The 19,889-nt window shown below is 52.0% G+C and overlaps 1 protein-coding gene across 1 annotated transcript; it reads left to right on the forward strand.

Moving 5' to 3' along the window:
• The first annotated feature begins 322 nt into the window (after positions 1-322).
• Positions 323-19,594, forward strand: LOC122371642 (transketolase-like protein 2). The gene is made up of 10 exons (XM_043348088.1): positions 323-361; positions 4,489-4,640; positions 11,706-11,851; positions 12,637-13,061; positions 14,938-15,211; positions 15,393-15,517; positions 15,901-16,105; positions 16,890-17,131; positions 18,515-18,704; positions 19,062-19,594. The coding sequence occupies exons 2-10, from the start codon at positions 4,543-4,545 to the stop codon at positions 19,232-19,234; spliced, it is 1,878 nt and encodes a 625-aa protein (XP_043204023.1). The 5' UTR covers positions 323-361; positions 4,489-4,542; the 3' UTR covers positions 19,235-19,594.
• Positions 19,595-19,889: the final 295 nt, after the last annotated feature.

The following is a 19,889-nucleotide window of genomic DNA, read 5'->3' on the forward strand; positions in this document are numbered from 1 at the left end:
TTTAATTTATCCCCGTCAGAGTTTCCTTAATCTTTCTGATTATATTGAATATTTTAGATATGTATAAAGACCTTTCACTCCCAATAATAACAAGGCAACGTCTCGCTATTTGGCCTGATTGGCTCGGTCCCTTTCACTCGTCCATTTCCCTCAGTCAATGAAGCATATACCACACATACTTCTATGCGCCGTGCATTCAACATTCAACGAGCACGTCCGGCCGACCGGCGCGCGCCCCGCTACGGTGACCGTGGTCTGACCTCTACGGCGCCCGAGGCCCCGCCCCCGCGCTGCTCCCTCATACTACCGGCGCGAGCCCCCTGCCGCCTCCAGTCCGCCGCCGTTCCGCGCAGTCGTGAGGGTTCGGGGGTCCGGGGGTTGAATCGGGGTGGGGTACCTTTTGGGGGACCGGTGAGCGGAGACCAGTGCCCGGTGACCAGGTTCGTCTCGACTAGCCTTCCTGCAGAACCGGCAAGTTTTGCGCCATATCATGCTTCATATCGTTGTTAGTTCGGCTCTCGTTCGATTCTCCATTCGTTCATTTCTGCCTCTGCTAGCCTCGGTGAAGTTATCGCTGGTGAGCTAATCGCTATGTCCACTGGTCTCAATGGCCAGCCGGCGGTGGCGTGTATCGATACACGCTGCCGACGCTTGACCTTCGGCCGCCAGCGGCGTGTAATTGATCGAAGTATGTCTCATATTCGGTGGTGTTTGGTTTCTCTCCGATGCCAGTAAGGAACCACTTAGCAGCGGGCTACTCCCTGGTTCTAGTCTGATGCGTAGTTGTGGTATTTGTCCTGAGGTCCGGCTGAACTGGACAGTATCGATTTGTCCGAGCGCCGGGTCACCCAGGCCCCAGCTGAGTGGAGGGGGCGGAGCGGTCGATATGGGACGCCGCTCTGTCTGACCTGCCGAGAGGAGGGCTTGGAGCGGCAACGCGGACTGAAAGCGGTCTGCGATCATTTGGAATGAGATCAAACCAGCATGCCCCGATCGATTTTAAAAAGCGTTCGGCTTTATATGGATGCCAATGAACTCGAGCATCTCTACTCTCAAACGGCTTATTTCACTGCAATTTGAAACTGAAACTTCCAGGCACTGACAGCTTGTTTCTTGGATTGAACAATAGCTGCATGATTTTGCATGGCTAGTGCTTTTTGTTTCCAACACCTTACCGTATATTCCAGCTGCCATTTAGCCGTTGAGGTATTGCCGGGTAATTTCCCTGACGCTCAGCTATTCACCGGGCTTTGTTTGTGCCTCGCCGCGGTATTGTGACCGTCATGCGCGGTAGTTTCTCTCCGTCTGGAAGTTCTCTGGAACGGGCCTGTCACGGCCGGCCTGTGTGTCGGTCACGGGCCGTGCCAGTCATTGGACCCTGTCACCGTGTCTCGGCTTCTGGCTCAGACTGACGGTACTTCGCCAGGGAGGAGAAACCATGAACTGGGACTGAACTGAAGATGATCTTGCCTTGACATGGAAGGGGTTTGTCATGATGTGTACTGTATTTACAGGACTTCATTGAAGTGTTAAGCGTTCAGTCGTCAGCATCAGCCTCTCTACTTTAATTCTCTCTAGGAACCTACGTTCTAATCGTTACCTTCTCGCGATATCTGGCCCAGCATCTGCCTGTCACCTGTCCCGACCACCTCACTCACCAGCTCCAGTCGCCGGCGGCAGTCCGCCCAGGCGACTCATGGCAGCCACTTGTCGTTGGTATCGGGACATCAGGGGCCGTATTTTGTTCTCGCCGTCATCCTACGTGGCTGCGCCATGACTGGTCTGCGCGCCACATATCTGTGCTCGAACGGACGGAGGGCGAGCGGGGCACCGCGACCTACGACTGTTGGCTTCATCAGTTAGCAACTCTGGTGGTCATTTTGACTGTATGTTTGTCATTGTCAGAAGTTTGACGAGGTCGTTTGTTTTACCTGGTAGTCATTTTCTTTCGTTTTTTACCACCTTTTCAAGCTGTGTGCATGATGTTGGCTGCTGACTGGCCAGTCATTCTGACTAGCTATCTTCATCGGTCATTCTGTCGAACATCTTCTCTCGTCCACTCTACCGGTGACTGCCATACCTGCCCGGTCCATCCACACTCCGCTGACCACGTGGTTCCACACAGCGGGCGTGACCTGCTCTCCGCGGGTCGGAGCAGCTCGCTCTCTCTGTGACCGCTATGTGGAGCGGCTGAGACTGGTGGGTGTGGCAGGAACGGTCCAGGGGTCGGCAGACTGTCAGAGTAGGCTGGACTTATTTGTGGGTACAGGGGTGCTGGTGGTGCAGCGGCTGGGTTGACAGCATTATGTGCTGCTTGCTCTTAAGGGCACTCTTGAGGTCCAGAAAATAGTTTCAAGTTCATATCAGATGGTTGTACTATCGACAGAAGATCGCCCTCTGCCCAGTTCCCACTCAGCCCTGTACCCATTCCAATAGGCCGATCCAGTGTCAGGAGCACTGAGCAGCAGCCCACCCCAGACGGCCGGTGTCTCTGGCGACACGGTGTCCCGCCGGTCCCTCGCCGGACCGCCGGTGTTTTGTGGCCGTGTCGGCTCGGCTGACCGGATGGCTCGACTCGTCTGGTCGGGGGTCGTCCTGCCGCTACTTCCGGCACTGCTATCAACGTCCGCTGGCCTCCCCGGCAGTCTACATTTCACAAACCGATATCCGTCCCGCAGTCCACCTTATCAACCTTTGGGCGTCCACCGCTGACTGTCCAGTGTCCACCGCCCGCCGTCCACCGCACTCAGTCCATCGCTCGGTGTACCCAGCACACAACACACCCGTTTTCTCCACCATTGTCACAATTACCATCTATTGTCCGGCGCCCAATGTCACAGACCTTCAGTCTCTACCGTCTAGCGTCGGTCTCCCGTTTCCGGTGCCCCTGCCCCACCCCCCGTCGTACCCCGAACTTCCTGAGTGGATGTCCTATCTAGGCTGACACAGATAAGGTGCTCAGTGCTCATTGCTACCGTGTTGCTACGATTCTATTCCGCTGACGTATTTCTGGCGAAGACGTCTTTGACCGCTATCCCAGAATGGAACAAAAATGATATCATTGTCCGGTTAATCTGGATTCTGAGGAATTTGCGTGGTCTGCCGGCTGGCTCGGGATGAGTAACAGAGCATTGAATCGCAGATTAATGTGGTTGTAACTTGTAGATGATTTTTGTGTATTTCTTCCTTACTGGGTGTTTTTAGTGATTCGAGAAAATGTGTCGCTCCCTTTCGCTTCGTTCATTATTTCAGTCATTTCTGGCTCGGGGATTTCGGCAGCAATGAAAGTGAAATGGCTGTATTTGCCTCTCGTTTTCTGTTGCGAAAGAAGTCTGTATCCTGGGAATGTTTTTGTTCTGTTGTTTCCTTTGCTTCTTCCGCAGTGAATCGTATTTCGCCCCGATTCCGTTACAACGGTGGCTTTGTATTCATTCCTTCCGATATCACTATTATGTCATTTTGCCATAGAACGTCCACGTTTCTAACTTGGGTTTCATCACGCAGCAGCGCTGTGACCGTTAGACGTGATGACATCGTGGTTTCTCGGGCGGTAGCCAATGTTTCTCATTGTCGATTTCCATCAATTTTCTGAGCCGCTCTATTACAGTCGAGCTGTTTTGGTCTATTCAGTTCGACTCGTCATTAGTTTCTCATGTTCATTGATCGCCGATGTCCTGTTTCATCGTTTTATTCATACGGACGCGGATATTGTGCGCGAGTCTCGTTCCACCTAACTTCTATTCGTCGTTGATCCAGACGTCAGCTGTCCGCTCCGACTTCCCTCCCCGCCCCGTCCCATCCATCTCTCCAGCTCCCCTCCCCACAGCGGTGATCCAGCCGCTCCCGTCTGATCGGCCGGCCCTCGACCTGTTCCGACCGTCACGGCACGGCCCGTTATGGTCGTGACGCAGCTGTGTCGCCGGTTAAGTGCCTCCCGTCCACCTGCGGAGCGGCTCTGATGGTCGCCCCGACACGCGCCGAGCAGACATCAGAAGCTTGGACAGGTCGGCTTTCCCCTTCCCTCTCGGTTTGATGACTCTCAGACTCGCCGTGTGAGTGGGAGGTGGCACCTGGGCTCGTTTCCCGCATAGAAGGAGGTGGTGTGTTTAGACTGGTTCTCGCAATCCTGTAGCGACATTTCTGCTTGCGCTCTGCTGCTAATGCACTTTCACAACCTGCTGACTGCTGAGGCTACTTCCAGCGTTTGGGTAAAATCCCTCGCCAGTCTGAATCTGGAAAAAAATCCCACGAAGCGTCGGCGTGCTGCCTCCCCATGTCACGGGTACCTCAGAGGCGTCTCTCCAGGCAGCCGTGTGCGTCCAGCCGGGGGTGCGGCGGGTCGTGCTCCACCGGCGCTGTCTCCGTTCAGGTCACCGGGCCCCGTTAGGCACCGCGGCACGGTTGCGAGCCGGGGCGTGTCGGCCGTCCGGGCCGGGCCACGCCTCGGCCGGTAACCGTCAGTTGTCTCACCGGTCCCCGCCGCGCCAGGACCCCGCCCGCACCGCGCCGAGTATCACTAAACGTTAGCCCAAAGTCGCCAAGATGGCTTCGGTTGACGCCAAGACCAAGAAGGAGCTGCAGGACATCGCGCACAAGCTGCGCATCCACAGCATCAACATGACGCAGGCCTCTAACTCGGGGTAAGCTGAAGCAGTTGGTGGAAGAGTTGCCGGTGATGACGGGCTCCTGACCATGGCGCCATTCCATCCTCTCCTTTGGTTCCGGACTGTGTCCTCTCCAGCGCAAGCCAGTCATCCTACATTGATCTGTTGATGATTGCCTTTATTTTCATGTCGGCGATAACCTGAATATCACAATTTTTATTTGACCGTGATGTTCCCATGAACGTTACAAAAAGGACTATGCTCAAAGTCGTCTTAGCTGTTGGCAGTCAGACAGAGTATTTTAAAAGTAAGTAAGCAGCATGGTAAGGACATGTATAAGAAAGAACTGAAGTGATTGACAGGCTTGCTTGCGTGGCAAGAGGAAAAAAGCTCGAGTGATTGATTTGAACGTCATGAACATTACATCCTATACTAACATTAGGATAACTAAATAGACACTGGATCGCCTGATGTTGACGTGGCGCTGAGACTGGAGACGGCTCGCCGGCCAGACATGTTTTTGTGACGTTTTTTAAGTGCTGACCAGCTGTGTTCAGCGGGACTTCTTTCCACAGTACTGTCGAGTATGACTACTCGAGCACGGTGATGTAATGCCATTCGCGTTACGTGTTCGGCCGGCCGCATAACATCGTGTGTGCTTGGCAATTATCCCAAATCGTGCTGTTTTGGCAATGGGGTTGGGAACTCGATTTTTTAAGAATGCATGAAAATGATCAAACTATTTTCACAGAATTTATGGTGCATAAATGATAAAGATGATGAATCGGAGCATGCTGAAAAGCAAAAGCTCATTCCAATATTTGGACTACTTTACGATTAAAATGTTTACATTCCTGTCATCTTATTGATCATTTATTTGTTCTTTTTTATGAAAATAGCTTAAGGCGTTGAGAACCGAGGTAATTTCTATCTACCGTGCCTTAACTTACCAGCAACAGCAATCTATCTACGCCCTACGGTGGCAAGGGAGACTGTGAAAGAAGCGTAAGATGATTCTAAACAATTCTTTTGTGATATACTGAAGGGCAAAGTGCAGAGAAGAGCGTACCTACAAGTCCTGTTTTGTGCCAGGCTGTTGCAGTAGCACTTATGAAACTCCGAAAACAATCTTCGTTCATGTCCCGAACAACATTACCCTGAGGAGATGATCGTCTGCAATAGCAGGAAGAGCTGATGCAAGTACTTTGAAATCCACTATCAAGTCGGTGCTATTGTTGTAATGATCACTGTGAGGTGAGATATTTTGTGCAAGGGCTGAGTGTAATGCCCAGGAGATGACCTCCATTCGCCCCCTGACCGGTCAGGGTTATACAATTTGAGTGGATGGCGGTCCGTTTGGGGTTCAGATGTCAATTGTATTTTGTTACTGTCAAACAATAGGTACATGTTTTGCTGGCAGCGAATGTGTGTAACCCGCGCACCGACGGGGGTCTGCGCCAACTTAGTACCGACGGGGGGGGGGGCGGATGACCGCCCCCCCCTGAGATCTCGAGAACGAAGCAAGATAGCGACAAGCGGTAAACGGCATCGGATACGCACGGACAAGGTCTACAATTTTTACTAAGGTCATTTTCAGGTCAGGTCAAAGATGACGTCACAGGGGTCGAAAAAGTCAAAATGGCGGCGCTAGATATGGAGAGGGTTTTTCTCGAATAACTTTCGAAGTAGTCAAGATAGGAACAAACTAAGGGCATTATCGTGATCCTCTCGTCAATCCGCATCGAATGATATATATGTTGACCTCGAAAGGTCAAGGTCAAAGGTTGACCTCAGGTCACGTGACCTCGAGGTCATCATGTATATCATTCGATGCGTCTTGACGAGCTGAACACAATGAAACCATCCGCACGGCTGTATCTTGTTCCTGTAAGGAGTTATTGGCAAAAAACCTTTGGTGACCTTTGATGACGTCACATGACCTTACAGCTGCCCAACAGCAAAACAGACCTCAAGGTAGTGAAGGTTGATCGTATGTGAAGTCACGTATGGTATATGGGGCCATTCCGACCCGTTTTAGTGGTAAAAACAGGGAGTTGATTTTTCCCCCATTGACTTATAATGGGGAGGTCGCGAAATTGACCTGACCTTAGGTCACCGACATCAAAATTCCGAGATATACAAATTGTAGCTACTAATGACCTAATAACATCCTGCGACTTTCAAAGGCCTCCGACATCTACTGTAGCTCTGGCACGGTGACAAAGTTGCAAAAAAGTGACTTGAGGTTGGGTCATTCAAAGTGACCTGGTGACCTGACCTTAAAAGTTAGGAGGTTCAAACTTGCACACCATGTGTAAAATTGATGAGAGAATAGTCATACCAAATTTCGCGGCGCTACGCGCCGCGGTTTTCTCGCTATCCGCGAAAAACCTCAGGGGGGGGGGGCGGATATCCGCCCCCCCCCGTCGGTGCGCGGGGTAACGTCGGTTTTCGAAACAGAAGTTAGAACTGTAACGGCAGAGTGCTTGCTGGTCTCATCGTAAGTATTGTAAGTGTTGTAAGCAAAAGCATTGTCAATATTGTAAGTATTGTGAGCATTGATGCATGGTAGATATCACCTCACATGATCTCGGCTCAGATAACCCTCCCCGGTGTCCCTGTCAGTAAATGGCACCTGGATCATTACCTACAGATAAGATAATTTGTCATAATTCTTAAAGAATTGGGTGGTTTTGACTCGTTTACTCGAGGTGCAGGTCGCATTTCAATACTTTTCCATAGGCTTGCAATGTAAAGGTCACGACTCTGACCTAACCTCAGGTCACAGATCAAAAATTCTGAGATATACAAACGACACATACTGCAGGTACTGTTTTGAAGACTTGATGAGAGGAAATAACTTCGTGAAAAACTCAAGCTCTGACGTGTTTGCAAACTTTTCTGAGGTGGGGTCAACAAACCCGCTCTGGTTACCTGACCTGACCTTACCCGGCATTTTTTTTTTTTTTTTTTTTTGCTGAGATGTGCGCAATGAGCATTTAGGAAAAGTCACCAAATATGAGCTGAATGTCTCGCGGCGTTTGGCAATTGTACAAGAAAATCCTGAAAGGCCTCCCCGTCCCAAATAGGATTAATGTGTATATGAAGAGTTGCAGATGCCAAACATACCCAGATCTAAGACTGCAGTTCCCAGCGCCGCTGCAACGTTTTTAAAACAAACATACATAGGACATACAAACATGTTTATTTGCATCTGTTTTGGATAATAGCAACTCATGGCGCCATCACCCGCGATAACTGTTAGGATTTGAGATATATTTTTATTTAGGCCATTAGTTTGGCTGTAATGTTTATTAATATTAGTTGGGCGGAGTTTGGTAGTTTTTTATTTAACTTGTGGTATGTTGTGCTGATTGCGGGTTGTTCAAACCTTTCAAATGTAAGGACCTTATTGAACTCAACCCTACCCCTACACTACCCTACATACGACTGGACGCTTTCCAAGCCCACAAGCATCACGACGCCGAGATGGAATGTAGCCGGGAAATCACCCTCGCCATCTGCTCTAGAGCTAATCGTGTGGGGCGGCGTGTGGGGCGCCGCTTAGCCTATGGGGGTGCACTTCTAGTGGATGGGGGACGGGGGTGCACCTGCACCCCTTTCATATGGAAAGTTGCTTCCCTGATTACAGCTCCCCGTATTGCACCTAATCAGGGAACGGCCAGCAAACGAAGGAACTATTTCTGGATGACAGGCGAATAACTGCTCACGCAAGGAGCGGAGCTCCGCCCCGTCCAAAGTGGCCAACAAAGCAGAGACAGAGGCAGCATCACATCTTCCATCAAAGAACTGGTTTCTGGCTTGGAAGATGAGCTCCATCTTTGCATCCGAGTCGGTGCTGTCAGGAATCAGCTGGTCTAATGGAGTGAGAGTAGTGAGACGACTAGCTATTGTATCAGAGCTGCCTGGTTTTCGTAGCATTTGCACCGATTCTTCTCGATATCGGACTCTGAATTCTGTCCCTCCTGCGTATTACTTGAGGCATTGCTATGTAGCTAAGTCTTTGGCAGAGTTTCATTATCCATGCTTTGCAAACAGTGCCATAACAACACAGTTAATTAATCACCAAGCTTCTTTGCAAGTTCCAATACAGTTGAATCGCACGCGATTTGAGTGCAAAAATCAAGAAAAGTGCCAACTTGTTCCCGTAAAATATTTTGAATATTGACCTAAAAAAATGAGTAATTTCCAGATAAAATAACAGCGAAATCAGTTTTCGCTTGCCAATAAAACTCACAGATATTGAAGCTCCATTATTAAAGGAACATTTTAGTATATGCCATTCTTGATAAAACTTCTTAGCCACGCAATACCAGCGCAAAATAAAGAGACACTGAAAACACGACCAATCACTCCGATTTACCATAGGAAAATACATAGAAAATGTATGTCTCAATTGCGCCAAATATACAGACAGTTATATACCTACATGTGACGTCATGATTAGCCCGACCAATCAGAAGCAAGTTGTTTTCAGCCACAAATAATTAATTTCTGAACTAACTAGGCATTTTTTTAACAAAGTGATTTTAAATTAAATCATTAAAAATTCTGAGCTTTTTTATTTTACGAAAACATACAGAGCATGCAGATAGGTCCCAACCCTATTATCCACCTATCCACCCGATGTGGAGGAAAACATGCAGTTTCCTTTTTCGGGTCCCAAGGCCGAACTCCGTCCTGATGGCAGGTGTCCTCTTCCTTCCAGTTAAGACTTTGTTCCATGGCTATCCTACGCTGGGTTCGATCGCATTGTTTGGTAGCTTTTACCATTATCTTCTCTGGTTCACTCTGCTTACCCTTACCCTCTATTGATAGTATAAGTTGTAGTGGTGTAAATAACATACAGTTTGCTCGTTTTCTGCTACCATTCTAGGCTGTTGCTATGCCCTTTCTGAGTAACGATTGGACTCGGACTGGCTCCAGTGGCAACTGGCTCCTCCCGTTTAGCACCACCAGACCTATTATTTATTGACCTTCTCCGTGAACTCTGTCCAGCTGCAGTGTCTGTCCGACCTCGCTGGATTCACGCATGGGGTTTGAGACGACACTCTCAGCTTGCCCCGCTCCCGACACTGCCTGGGGGACCCAGCACCTGTCACACTACTTCACCCTTTTTTGTTGGAACCCTCCTCCCAGTCATACTTGTTGGCTGGGGAGCGTTGAACTCTCTCGATCTGATTTATCCATACTGTCGTCCGTGCCTGCCCGTCTCCCTGTACTAGATAATACCTTTAGACAGCGGGAGGGTCTGGAAAGTCTGGCATGCGTGCCGGTCTGGTAACCGCGGCTGTGACACGCCATCCGCCCTGTTCTGGACCGATGGAGCCGTCAGCCGCGCTGCCGTCGGCGGTGGCGGTGACGACACCCGGGACAGAGACTGGTGGTGGTGTCACGCTGACTTGTCATTTAGAGAGGCGTCATGCGCTGACTGTGCCATTGCTGGTTTACCTTTCCCTCTCCTACCCGCCTTTCCGAGCCATCATGCCAGCTGAGACTGACTCAGCTTGCAGTCTTTGTGGCTTGACCTGACTGCTGAATGCTGGCCTCTACCGTACCGTGTACTCCGATCGAACGAGACCCGCCTCTCTCGTCTGCCTTTACACCGTCTCGCCCCTGCCACCAGACGGACACGCTGAGTATGAACCCATTCCACGCGGCCCGCCGTCCGCCGCCGCCCGCTGTCTCATGGTCTGTTGCCTTGACGACAGCGACCGGTCCCGTTTTTGTGACGCTCTCTCCCCTCCCCTGCCCTCTCCTCCCCTCCTTCCGTACTGCTCCGGTCGAACCAGACTATGAGCGTCCCCGTCCTGGAAACGAAACTTGTCGAAGTCAGTAAACAGTAAATCCTTGCGTCAAATCTAGACAATCTACCTTAGTGATAGAGATTGGAATCCGGAGCCATGATCCGAAGGAATGTCCTGGTAGAGCAGCTGGCTATTTGCTGCATACACATTGCACAAAATGGAATTATCGTCTCCTGTGGGTCGAATAGTAAATAGTAAAGCCAGTAAATCGTAAAACACCGTTCACGCTGTGCTGAGACTGGGACAGGCTGTGCGTGGAAATGCTCAGCTGTTGCGGTGGTGGCTGTGGTTAGTCGATAGTTGATGTGTTTGTTGTGACGTGACTGTCCGTGACTGGTGGCCTGTGGTGGTGCGTAACGCCGTGAGTTCTATTTCGTGACGGTCTGCGGTGGTCCGTGACGCCGTGTGACGATGCCGTGACGCTGTGACGTGGTTGCCTCACCGACACTATTTGTGACGCCCCTGCTCGGCGCGTTCCACTCATGATCGCCGTGATAGGGTCGGTCACTACCTACCGTGACGGAGCAGTGCTCCTGCGGTCGGCCCACGTGGTCGGCGGGCGGCGGGGGCGTGCGCCCGGTTTCCAAACGATGTGGCCGCGGTGCGGGATCCGGTCGCCGGGCCCGGCCAGTCAGCTGAGCTGTTACCGGCCTGTTGCGGTGCGGGCTCGCGCCTGGCCGGTGATCACGGTATGTCATGGTGCGCCGTTAGAACGTGTCTAATTGGCTGGTTTGCCACAGTCCAAGGATGTTTTCGTCAGATGCGAGCCATTGTAACATTTGTGAAAGCCATGGTGCAATGACTCCGTACTGTGGTGAGGGGTGTTTGTTTTGCTCTGTTTGTTCTGTTCATTGATTGTTATCAGAGTGGCAATACCATGGCTCCTGTTGAACAATCCCGCCCACTGCTGCGTGACACGAGCATACCAGTGTGTGACATTGTTATTGGTAGAGTCAGCTGTTGTTGTTTTTTTCTTTTTTTGAATACGGAATTATTTGACATCTGTTCCTTCTCTAACCCGCATATGTCCTCTTTATCTTGCCCTTGACCTTTATTCAAGCACTACATACCCTTGCGACTTCCATTTGGATTCGCTGAAGACCTTCCAAGCCCTATTCTTTCGACTTCATTTCAACTAGCCAAAAATGAAACTTCTACCGACAATTCTTGCTGTGATCCACAGTTGACATCTCTGCCGTTCGTTGATTTAACTTGACGTTCACCTGACCTGCGCCGCTGACCCCTCTGACCTCCACCTGACCTCGTTCTGCAGCCACCCGACGTCATGCGCGTCCATGGCGGAGATCATGTCGGTGCTGTTCTTCCACACGATGCGCTACAAGGTGTCGGAGCCGCGCAGTCCCCACTCGGACCGGTTCATCCTCTCCAAGGGGCACGCAGCGCCCATCCTCTACGCCGGTGAGTGGGTGGTGCCGTCAGATGAGCGGGTTGTGGAAAGGTCCGGGGTTCTAGTCTGGATGCATTTTGAGAGTGTGAGATGAACTGGGAAATCAGCTCATGAATTGCAAATTCATCTTATTTATTCTTCTTTTACAAAAGTCTGTCTTCGCCAAATTAATTAAGATCATATGCTGTCAATGCGGAGCCTTTGAACCATATCGCCTCGCGTAACACAAGCTACCACGTGCTCGTAGATGATCAATTATTGTTTCCAATGGTGTCTGTCTCGTAGAATGTTGCTCCCAAGGCCATATATCTTTCTGTGGCTACGCCTAACCGTAGCTGCACAACTGCCCCGATCATGGTCAGGGTGACCCCGGCGCTAAATTGGCCAGTTCCTCACTGAGGTCTATGAGGTTCGATTGGTCGCCCGATAGCCAGTGTGGCCGTGGTTGCGTCACGTCCCGCCGCGCCCTGCCTCTCCCCCGTCCCCCTTATCCACTTGAACTGGGTGGGGGCTACGCCGAGTCTGCAGCGTACTGACTGGGCTGACGCTGGATTTCGTCATATCGTATCTAAGGCCGTTTTTCGGAACTTTGTCGCTTTATTTATTAATTATTATTTTTGAAAACCTCAATCTTGAATGACCCAGCTCTTTCTACAGGGAAAGAGCTAGGTCCGCGTCTCCTAAGGTACCACGTCTCCTACGTTTCGTTTGTTTATCCTGGATGCTTCGCTATCAAGTGGCGGTGAAAGTTTGCCTGACTCCGACGTGTGACCTTTGGCGACCTGTCTGCCCCCAGCGTGGTCGGAGGCGGGCCTGATCCCGGCTGAGGAGCTGCTCAAGCTGCGGAAGATCGACAACGACCTGGAGGGCCACCCGACGCCGCGTCTCAACTTTGTCGACGTGGCCACCGGCAGCCTGGGCCAGGGTCTGGGCGTGGCCTGCGGCATGGCCTACGTCGGCAAACACTTCGACAAGGCCTCCTACCGCACCTACTGCTTGATCGGTGATGGCGAGAGCGCCGAGGGCTCCATCTGGGAGGCCATGAACTTCGCCGGCCACTACAAGCTGGACAACCTGGTGGCCATCTTTGACGTCAACCGGCTGGGCCAGAGTGAAGAGGCGCCGCTGCAGCACGATATGGAGACGTACCGCAAGCGGGCGGCCGCCTTCGGCTTCAACGCCATCGTCGTCGACGGGCACGACGTCGAGGAGCTGTGCAAGGTAAAGTAGGAGGGAGAGAGATGTAACGAGTGAGAGACTGTATGTTAGTGAAAGCTAGGGGAAGCTGGACAGTATCATGCTTGGCAATGAGAGAATTTAGAGAAGTTTCAGACTGGCAGGGTCCAACGAAAGTATCAGATTATGATGGAGCTGTTAGCAATTGTTACGGGCTGAGGAGCATTGCATCATATATGGACTACATAGCTGTGGTGATTCAGAATGGTTTTACGCGTGTAAAGCCATGGTAAAAAAAGAATATGTCGCGCAATAATGAACTAAGCGTTACGGTGGAATCACTGGTCGGTTGCTGTGCCGATGAGTGGCCCCTAAAACAATAAATAATACCGCGACTAATAACCCCGGGTGGCCCGACAGTCGGCCGCCCGTATCGCAGCCCTATCTGTTGCCGGGTCGGAACAGCTGTGTGCACTACGGGCCAGCTGCGGCTACCTAAATCAGGCGTCAGGCACGCAGTGGCCCGTTCTGGGTGATTTAAAATCTCTGAGCCTATAATGATGCATATCTGTGTTTGGTTCTAACCGCTTGTGCTGAATCATTGTCTGTTTTGTTTCAAATCAAAAGTCTATGTTATTTTTCATTGCTACAGCATCTCTGTTTACTAGCATTTCGTTTTGGTTATTGAGGGCCATCACCAATTATTTAGTATCTGCAAGCTGTTCCAATTTATCACGCCGATAATGCGTGAAATCGCTCACGCGGCTAATCACACTCGTTTAACCCTCGCCGGCCGAGGGGGGGGGGGGGGGTGCCGCCCCCCCCCCCCCATAGGGTTTTTTCGCGATAGCTCCAAACACGCTGGCGATAGAGAGCTGAAACTTGGCATACCTGACCTTTGATCCAAGCCGGATCTTTTGACACCAACCGCATTTTTGGGTCAGGTCAGGTCACTGACCTATGACGTCATAAGTGAACCTCTGCACGGTCTTCAGATGTCGCAACTTCGCAACGCCCTCACTGCCAGAGGAGATGTCACAGGGAAATGAAACTTGCAGGATCTAGTATCCATTATGAGTCCCACAACTTGTATATCTCGGATTTTTCCTAAAGGTCATATGAGGTCAGGTCATTTTCGTGACCTCACCATTATAAGTCAATGGGGAAAAATGAAAACTGCTATTCTGGCGCCGGGAACGATCTCCAACTATCTCAAGCACACAGAATCGTGATTTGATGCACTCCTTGCAAGGTTAGATGCGTCACTTTTGCAATGTTGACCTTGCGTGACGTCATTTATGACGTCATCAAGGTCATATTAGTTTTTCGTCAATAACTCTTGATCAAATTGAGCTAGCGAGTCGGGAAAGCCACCAATGGACTCAGGAAGACCTGCCGAATCGAATGATATGCGACATGACCTCTTTCGACCAACTTCGTGACCTGGGGGTGCTGACCTGACCTTGACCTGAGGTCAACACCCCAAGTTGACCTGACCCGGACAAAAAGTATATCATTCGACGCGCCTGAGCAAGACGAACACGATGCTGCCAAAATCGGCGCTCTGCGGCCGTTTTTTGCGAAGTTATTCACCAAAAACTGAACCGTACCTTGGGGCACTTGACCTGACCTCAGAGGTCACCGGTTGACCTAGGACCTTAAAATCGGGTACCAATCTCTGCGTCTCGTAACGGCGCACACGCTCGTTTTTTCCGCGACGCGCTAGCTCCACCAGGGGCGAAACGGCGAGGGGGGGGGGGGTCGTACCCGCCCCCCCCCCCTCGGCCGGCGCGTATGTAGAAAACCAATAGGTCCGGCGAGGGTTAACTGCAAATTGAATCAACCAGCCACCTGCCCGTCCCGTGCCCGCCCGTGCACTGCACGCTCTAACACCAACGCCCTCCCACCCTCCCTCCCTCAGGCCTTCCACGAGGCCTCCATCACCACTGGCAAGCCGACGGCTCTGCTCTGCAAGACGTTCAAGGGCAAGCACTTCGTGCCGGAGGTGGAGGACCACCTGAACTGGCACGGCAAGCCGCTGGGCGCCGTCGCCGAGAAGACGCTGGCCCAGCTGAAGGCGTTCATCTCCAACCAGGGCAAGACGATGCTGGTGCCGCAGAAACCGCTCAAGGAGGACGCGCCCGACGTCGACATAGTTAACGTGAAGCTGAACGAGCCGCCCAGCTACAAACTCGGTAAGACGGGAGGGGAACGTGACTGTCGAAGGAATTGGGAAAGTCGAAGGGAGGTGGAACAGAGTCACTCAGCCTGTCTCGCATATTTTTTCCAACTGCTCTTCTACGGATATCCCTGCCGCTCTTCTGACCTGTCTGCTGACGGCACGGCTGGCCTCACCTATGACCGGATCTCTTCCAGGCGAGAAGGTGGCGACTCGCGCTGCGTACGGCACCGCTCTGATGAAGCTGTGCCAGAACAACCCTCGTGTCATCGGCCTCGACGGCGACACCAAGAACTCCACCTACTCGGAGAAAATCAAGAAGGTGCGGACTTTTCTATAGTTATTGGCCTTACGGATGTTACGAGTTCTTGTGATAGCTCTGAATGCTGGTTTGTCAACTGGATACAGTTCTTAGTTCTTACACTATCGACGTTACGGCATGAACTCAACCTAAGCTTGGGACGTGGCACTCATAAATGATTATGAACACCTTCCAGTAGTAAGATGGTGTCTGATGTAATACGAACGGCTCCGGTTGCCATATCATGATGCATGACATTTCCCATCAGGACGGACTACTATCCTCACTCTGCCCCAGTCCCCATTTACACTGACTTCCACCCATATTTCCCCTTCCATAGGCCGCGCTAACACTTTCCCGTTCCTACCATAAGATGCACTGACACTCCTTTCTACCATCCATAGGCGCATCCGGAGAACTACATTGAGTGCTTCATCGCCGAGCAGAACCTCGTGAGCGTGGCCATCGGCGCTGGCTGCCGTAACCGCACCATTCCGTTCGTCTCGACGTTCGCGGCGTTCTTCACCCGCGCGTTCGACCAGCTGCGTATGGGTGCCATCTCTCAGACCAACATCACCTGCGCCGGCAGCCACTGTGGCGTCAGCATCGGTCAGTGGAAGCTCAGGGAGGAAGGAGGGGAGGGGTGGCTGGGGGTGGGGTGGCGCCGGCAGTCATTGTGGCGTCAGCATCGGTCAGTGGAAGCTCAGGGAGGAAGGAGGGGAGGGGTGGCTGGGGGTGGGGTGGCGCCGGCAGTCATTGTGGCGTCAGCATCGGTCAGTGGAAGCTCAGGGAGGAAGGAGGGGAGGGGTGGCTGGGGGTGGGGTGGCGCCGGCAGTCACTGTGGCGTCAGCATCGGTCAGTGGAAGCTCAGGGAGGAAGGAGGGGAGGGGTGGCTGGGGGTGGGGTGGCGCCGGCAGTCACTGTGGCGTCAGCATCGGTCAGTGGAAGCTCAGGGAGGAAGGGAGGGTCATGGGGGGGGGGGGCGCCGGCAGTCACTGTGGCGTCAGCATCGGTCTGTGGAAGCGCTGGGAGGAAGGGAGGGGTGGCTGGGAGTGGTGGGCTCAACTCTGAGCGAGGGGCTGGTTTCGAGTTCAGGTGTGATATTTGACTGGTTTGGTTTCAGGTGGGATGCTTGGCGGCGTATTTGACTATGATTTCTTTGACGTTCGGGATGTAAATGGTACCCTGGCTGTTTTTGTGATACCTGATGATTTTCTAGAAATTGAATCATGTAAATGTAAGACTTACGGTAAAACGAACTGTAAGCATAGTTATCAGATCGTCCATCGCTATTGATAAAACGAGTCACCGTTTGTTCCCTTGAAACGACTCGCAGCAGCTGCCCCGTTCCACTGTTATCCCTCTGAACCCCCCCCCCCTCTCTCCTCTCCAGGCGAGGACGGTCCGAGCCAGATGGCGCTCGAGGACCTGGCCATGTTCCGCGCCATTCCCGGCTCCACCGTATTCTACCCGAGCGACGCCGTGAGCTGTGAGCGCGCCTGCGAGCTGGCCGCCACTTGTCCGGGCATCTGTTTCATCCGCACCTCTCGGCCGGCCACCCCGGTCATCTACGAAAACGGCGAGAGCATGCAGATCGGCCAGGCCAAGGTGGTCAAACAGTCCGGCAACGACCAGGTGAGACACTAATCGCGGGTGGGGGGGGGGGGGGGGAGGGCAAGGAAGGGGGATGCGGGCTGTATGGGGTCTAGGCTGGGACTGGGCAATTATCAGAAGGTATTACTCAACATGCTAAGAAGAAAGAAATACGTTAAGTTAAGATAGGCTGTTAATGTGGATTTAGTAAATCAATCGAAATTATTCACTGAGGTAGTAACTCTGGGCGTATAATTAAAAAAGTGCCTTTTGATGTGATGCACATCTTGGAAATTGTATTCAACATGCCAACATGCCCAATCACAGCTGTATTCAGCAATGTAATCACAGCTTGCCATATCTGAGCGGCGTGTAACCCCATTGGCCGGCTGTAGTCCGCTCACAGACGTGTCTCTGACATTACTGACTGAACAGGCAGCCCCGCGGCCCGGTCTGGGGTCCATCTGACCGCCAATCACACAGCCATGGCTGACCGCTGGCCCTGCCTAGTGGGGTCCGGCCGAACTCTGAGTAGGTGCCGGCTCTGGCCGTGCCTGCTGTGTGTGTGTGCGTGTTCTTTTGTTCTGATTTAGTGTTTGGCAGCTAGACGACAGGCGTGCAGCTGCTGTGAGCTGATGATACTGACTGGTTTGCCCTAACACGCGTGGACGGCTGACGAGTGATGTGAAGCGTTTCCCGTATGTACGACTACTCATACCCAATGACCACCGCCAGCATAGTTGTCGAGGACATGAGGTTGACAGTGCATTGCTCACGAATAGGGCCGATTTAGAACCAAACTAACTCGACGCTATGATCTACCGCATGCATATTCGTTGAAGAATTCAGTGAATGTGAATTGGAATCCTCATTCCCCCAGATTGTGCTTGAAAAGTTATTGCAAGTTTTATACCCAGCCTGTCTGGCTTTTAGCCTACTACCAAACTAGAGCTGGACTTCGAGCCAAAGCTGCTCATACTAACAAATGATATGCTGATATGCGACATTTTGATCAGTGATATGTCTTATTCTGCATTTGTGCACGATTTTGAATGAACCTTGGAAGGGCAGTGAATGTGTAAAATGCAATTCCCATCCAGTATTTTAATCTGAAAACTACATCAAAACAGCAGCGCTGTTAAAAATTATTGCTACCACTTTATCAATGCTCTTGATGGTAGTTGTTACTATACTTACATTGTACTGTAAGGTCACATTGTATTGTAACCTTCCCATGTAACCACTTAGATCACGGAAATTCTTACCCTAAGCTAAAAATTTCTAGTATCAATCCTTACCCCCTCCCCCACGGCCCACGGGTAATGTTCATCATCTCAAACCAGAGCTTCATATGAGAGTTATCGGACCTTCCCTGTTTCATTCTCCCTGTGACACCCCGCTGACTCCCCCCCCCCCCCCCCACAGGTGCTGGTGATCGGTGCCGGCATCACGCTGCACAATGCACTGACGGCCGCCGAGCACCTGGCCGGTATCGGTGTGCACGTGCGCGTGCTGGACCCGTTCACTGTGAAGCCGCTCGACGTGGCCACTATCCGTGATAACGCCAAACAGTGCGGCGGACGTGTGCTCACCGTGGAGGATCACTACCCGGCTGGTGAGAGGGGGGGGAGGGGGAGACAGGGGGACGAGAGAGGGGCTAGGGAGGATGGAAGGCTGGGGAAGGGAGTTGAGAGGGAGGGAGGGGGAGGGATGAAAGGAAGTACAGACTGATGGAGAATAGGGAAGTTCAAGTGACTAAAGGCAGTAAATGCTCGAGGTTGTCGCGCACTGTGAAAGTGAAGCGCACGGTGAGGTCGGCAGTAGATGGCAGGGGTCAATCCAGTTTCGTGATATCTTAAGTCATAGAGGATGTTAGCATTGTTTTACTCACGTGACCTATAAGTGTGACACGTTGTAACCTCGGGCGATAAGTGGCTTCCTCAAGTTGCTCACCTCCGTCCCCATTCGCCAGGTGGTCTGGGCGAGGCAGTCTGTTCCGCGCTCTCCCAGGAGCGCAACATCATCGTCAAGAAGCTGAACGTGGAGAAGGTGCCGCGCTCCGGACCCCCGGATGCCCTCATGGACATGTTCGGCATCTCCTCCTCCTGCATCGTCAAGGGCGTACAGGACCTAGTGAAGCTGTAAGCTGAGCCCACCCGTGCTCGACGGGCGAGACACTGCCGCTCCGCCTGGTGGAGGCCTGTCTATTAGTAGTTCGGCGTCGGCACGCCAGGCGGCGCTGCTGCGGCGGCGGCCGCCGGCTCGACTCGCATTCCGACGGCTTTGTTCCACGCGCAAACTTCCCAACATTCCTGTTAGTCCTCGTGTGATACGCTGCATTTCCCGCTCGGAGATTGTTATGTTTCGTAGGTTTTATTTCTGAATGCTTTTTCGGGACAGGAGCTTGTATCATGAAGAAATGAGATGTATGTGCCGCTCTCAGCGGCTCGTTAAATGTTGGCAGATGTATTTTGGCCTCCGTCAATACACCACTTGACACTATAAGCTGACTAGCTCTGGATGCTCTCTGTATGTGGATTAGTGAAATGCTGTATGTAGCGGAAGAATGAAGCAGAAATAAGGTTGAAAAAAATGGACCACAGGTAGCGCTTCAGCCGAGGTAGCTACTGCTCCAGGTACAATTTCTCAACACTCGTCAACTTTATGCTGAGCTGACAATGTGCGTCGTAGCCGCTTCGGCTACCACTTCTTCGCACGTCTGACACTTCCTCATGGGTAACGCCGATGTTTGCTGGGCTTCCTCTCTCGCGTGGGGACACCGTTTTCGGAATATGGACGC

Source organism: Amphibalanus amphitrite, unplaced genomic scaffold (genome assembly GCF_019059575.1).
Source record: "Amphibalanus amphitrite isolate SeventyFive unplaced genomic scaffold, NRLGWU_Aamphi_draft 001266F_arrow, whole genome shotgun sequence".
Classification (NCBI taxonomy): domain Eukaryota; kingdom Metazoa; phylum Arthropoda; class Thecostraca; order Balanomorpha; family Balanidae; genus Amphibalanus; species Amphibalanus amphitrite.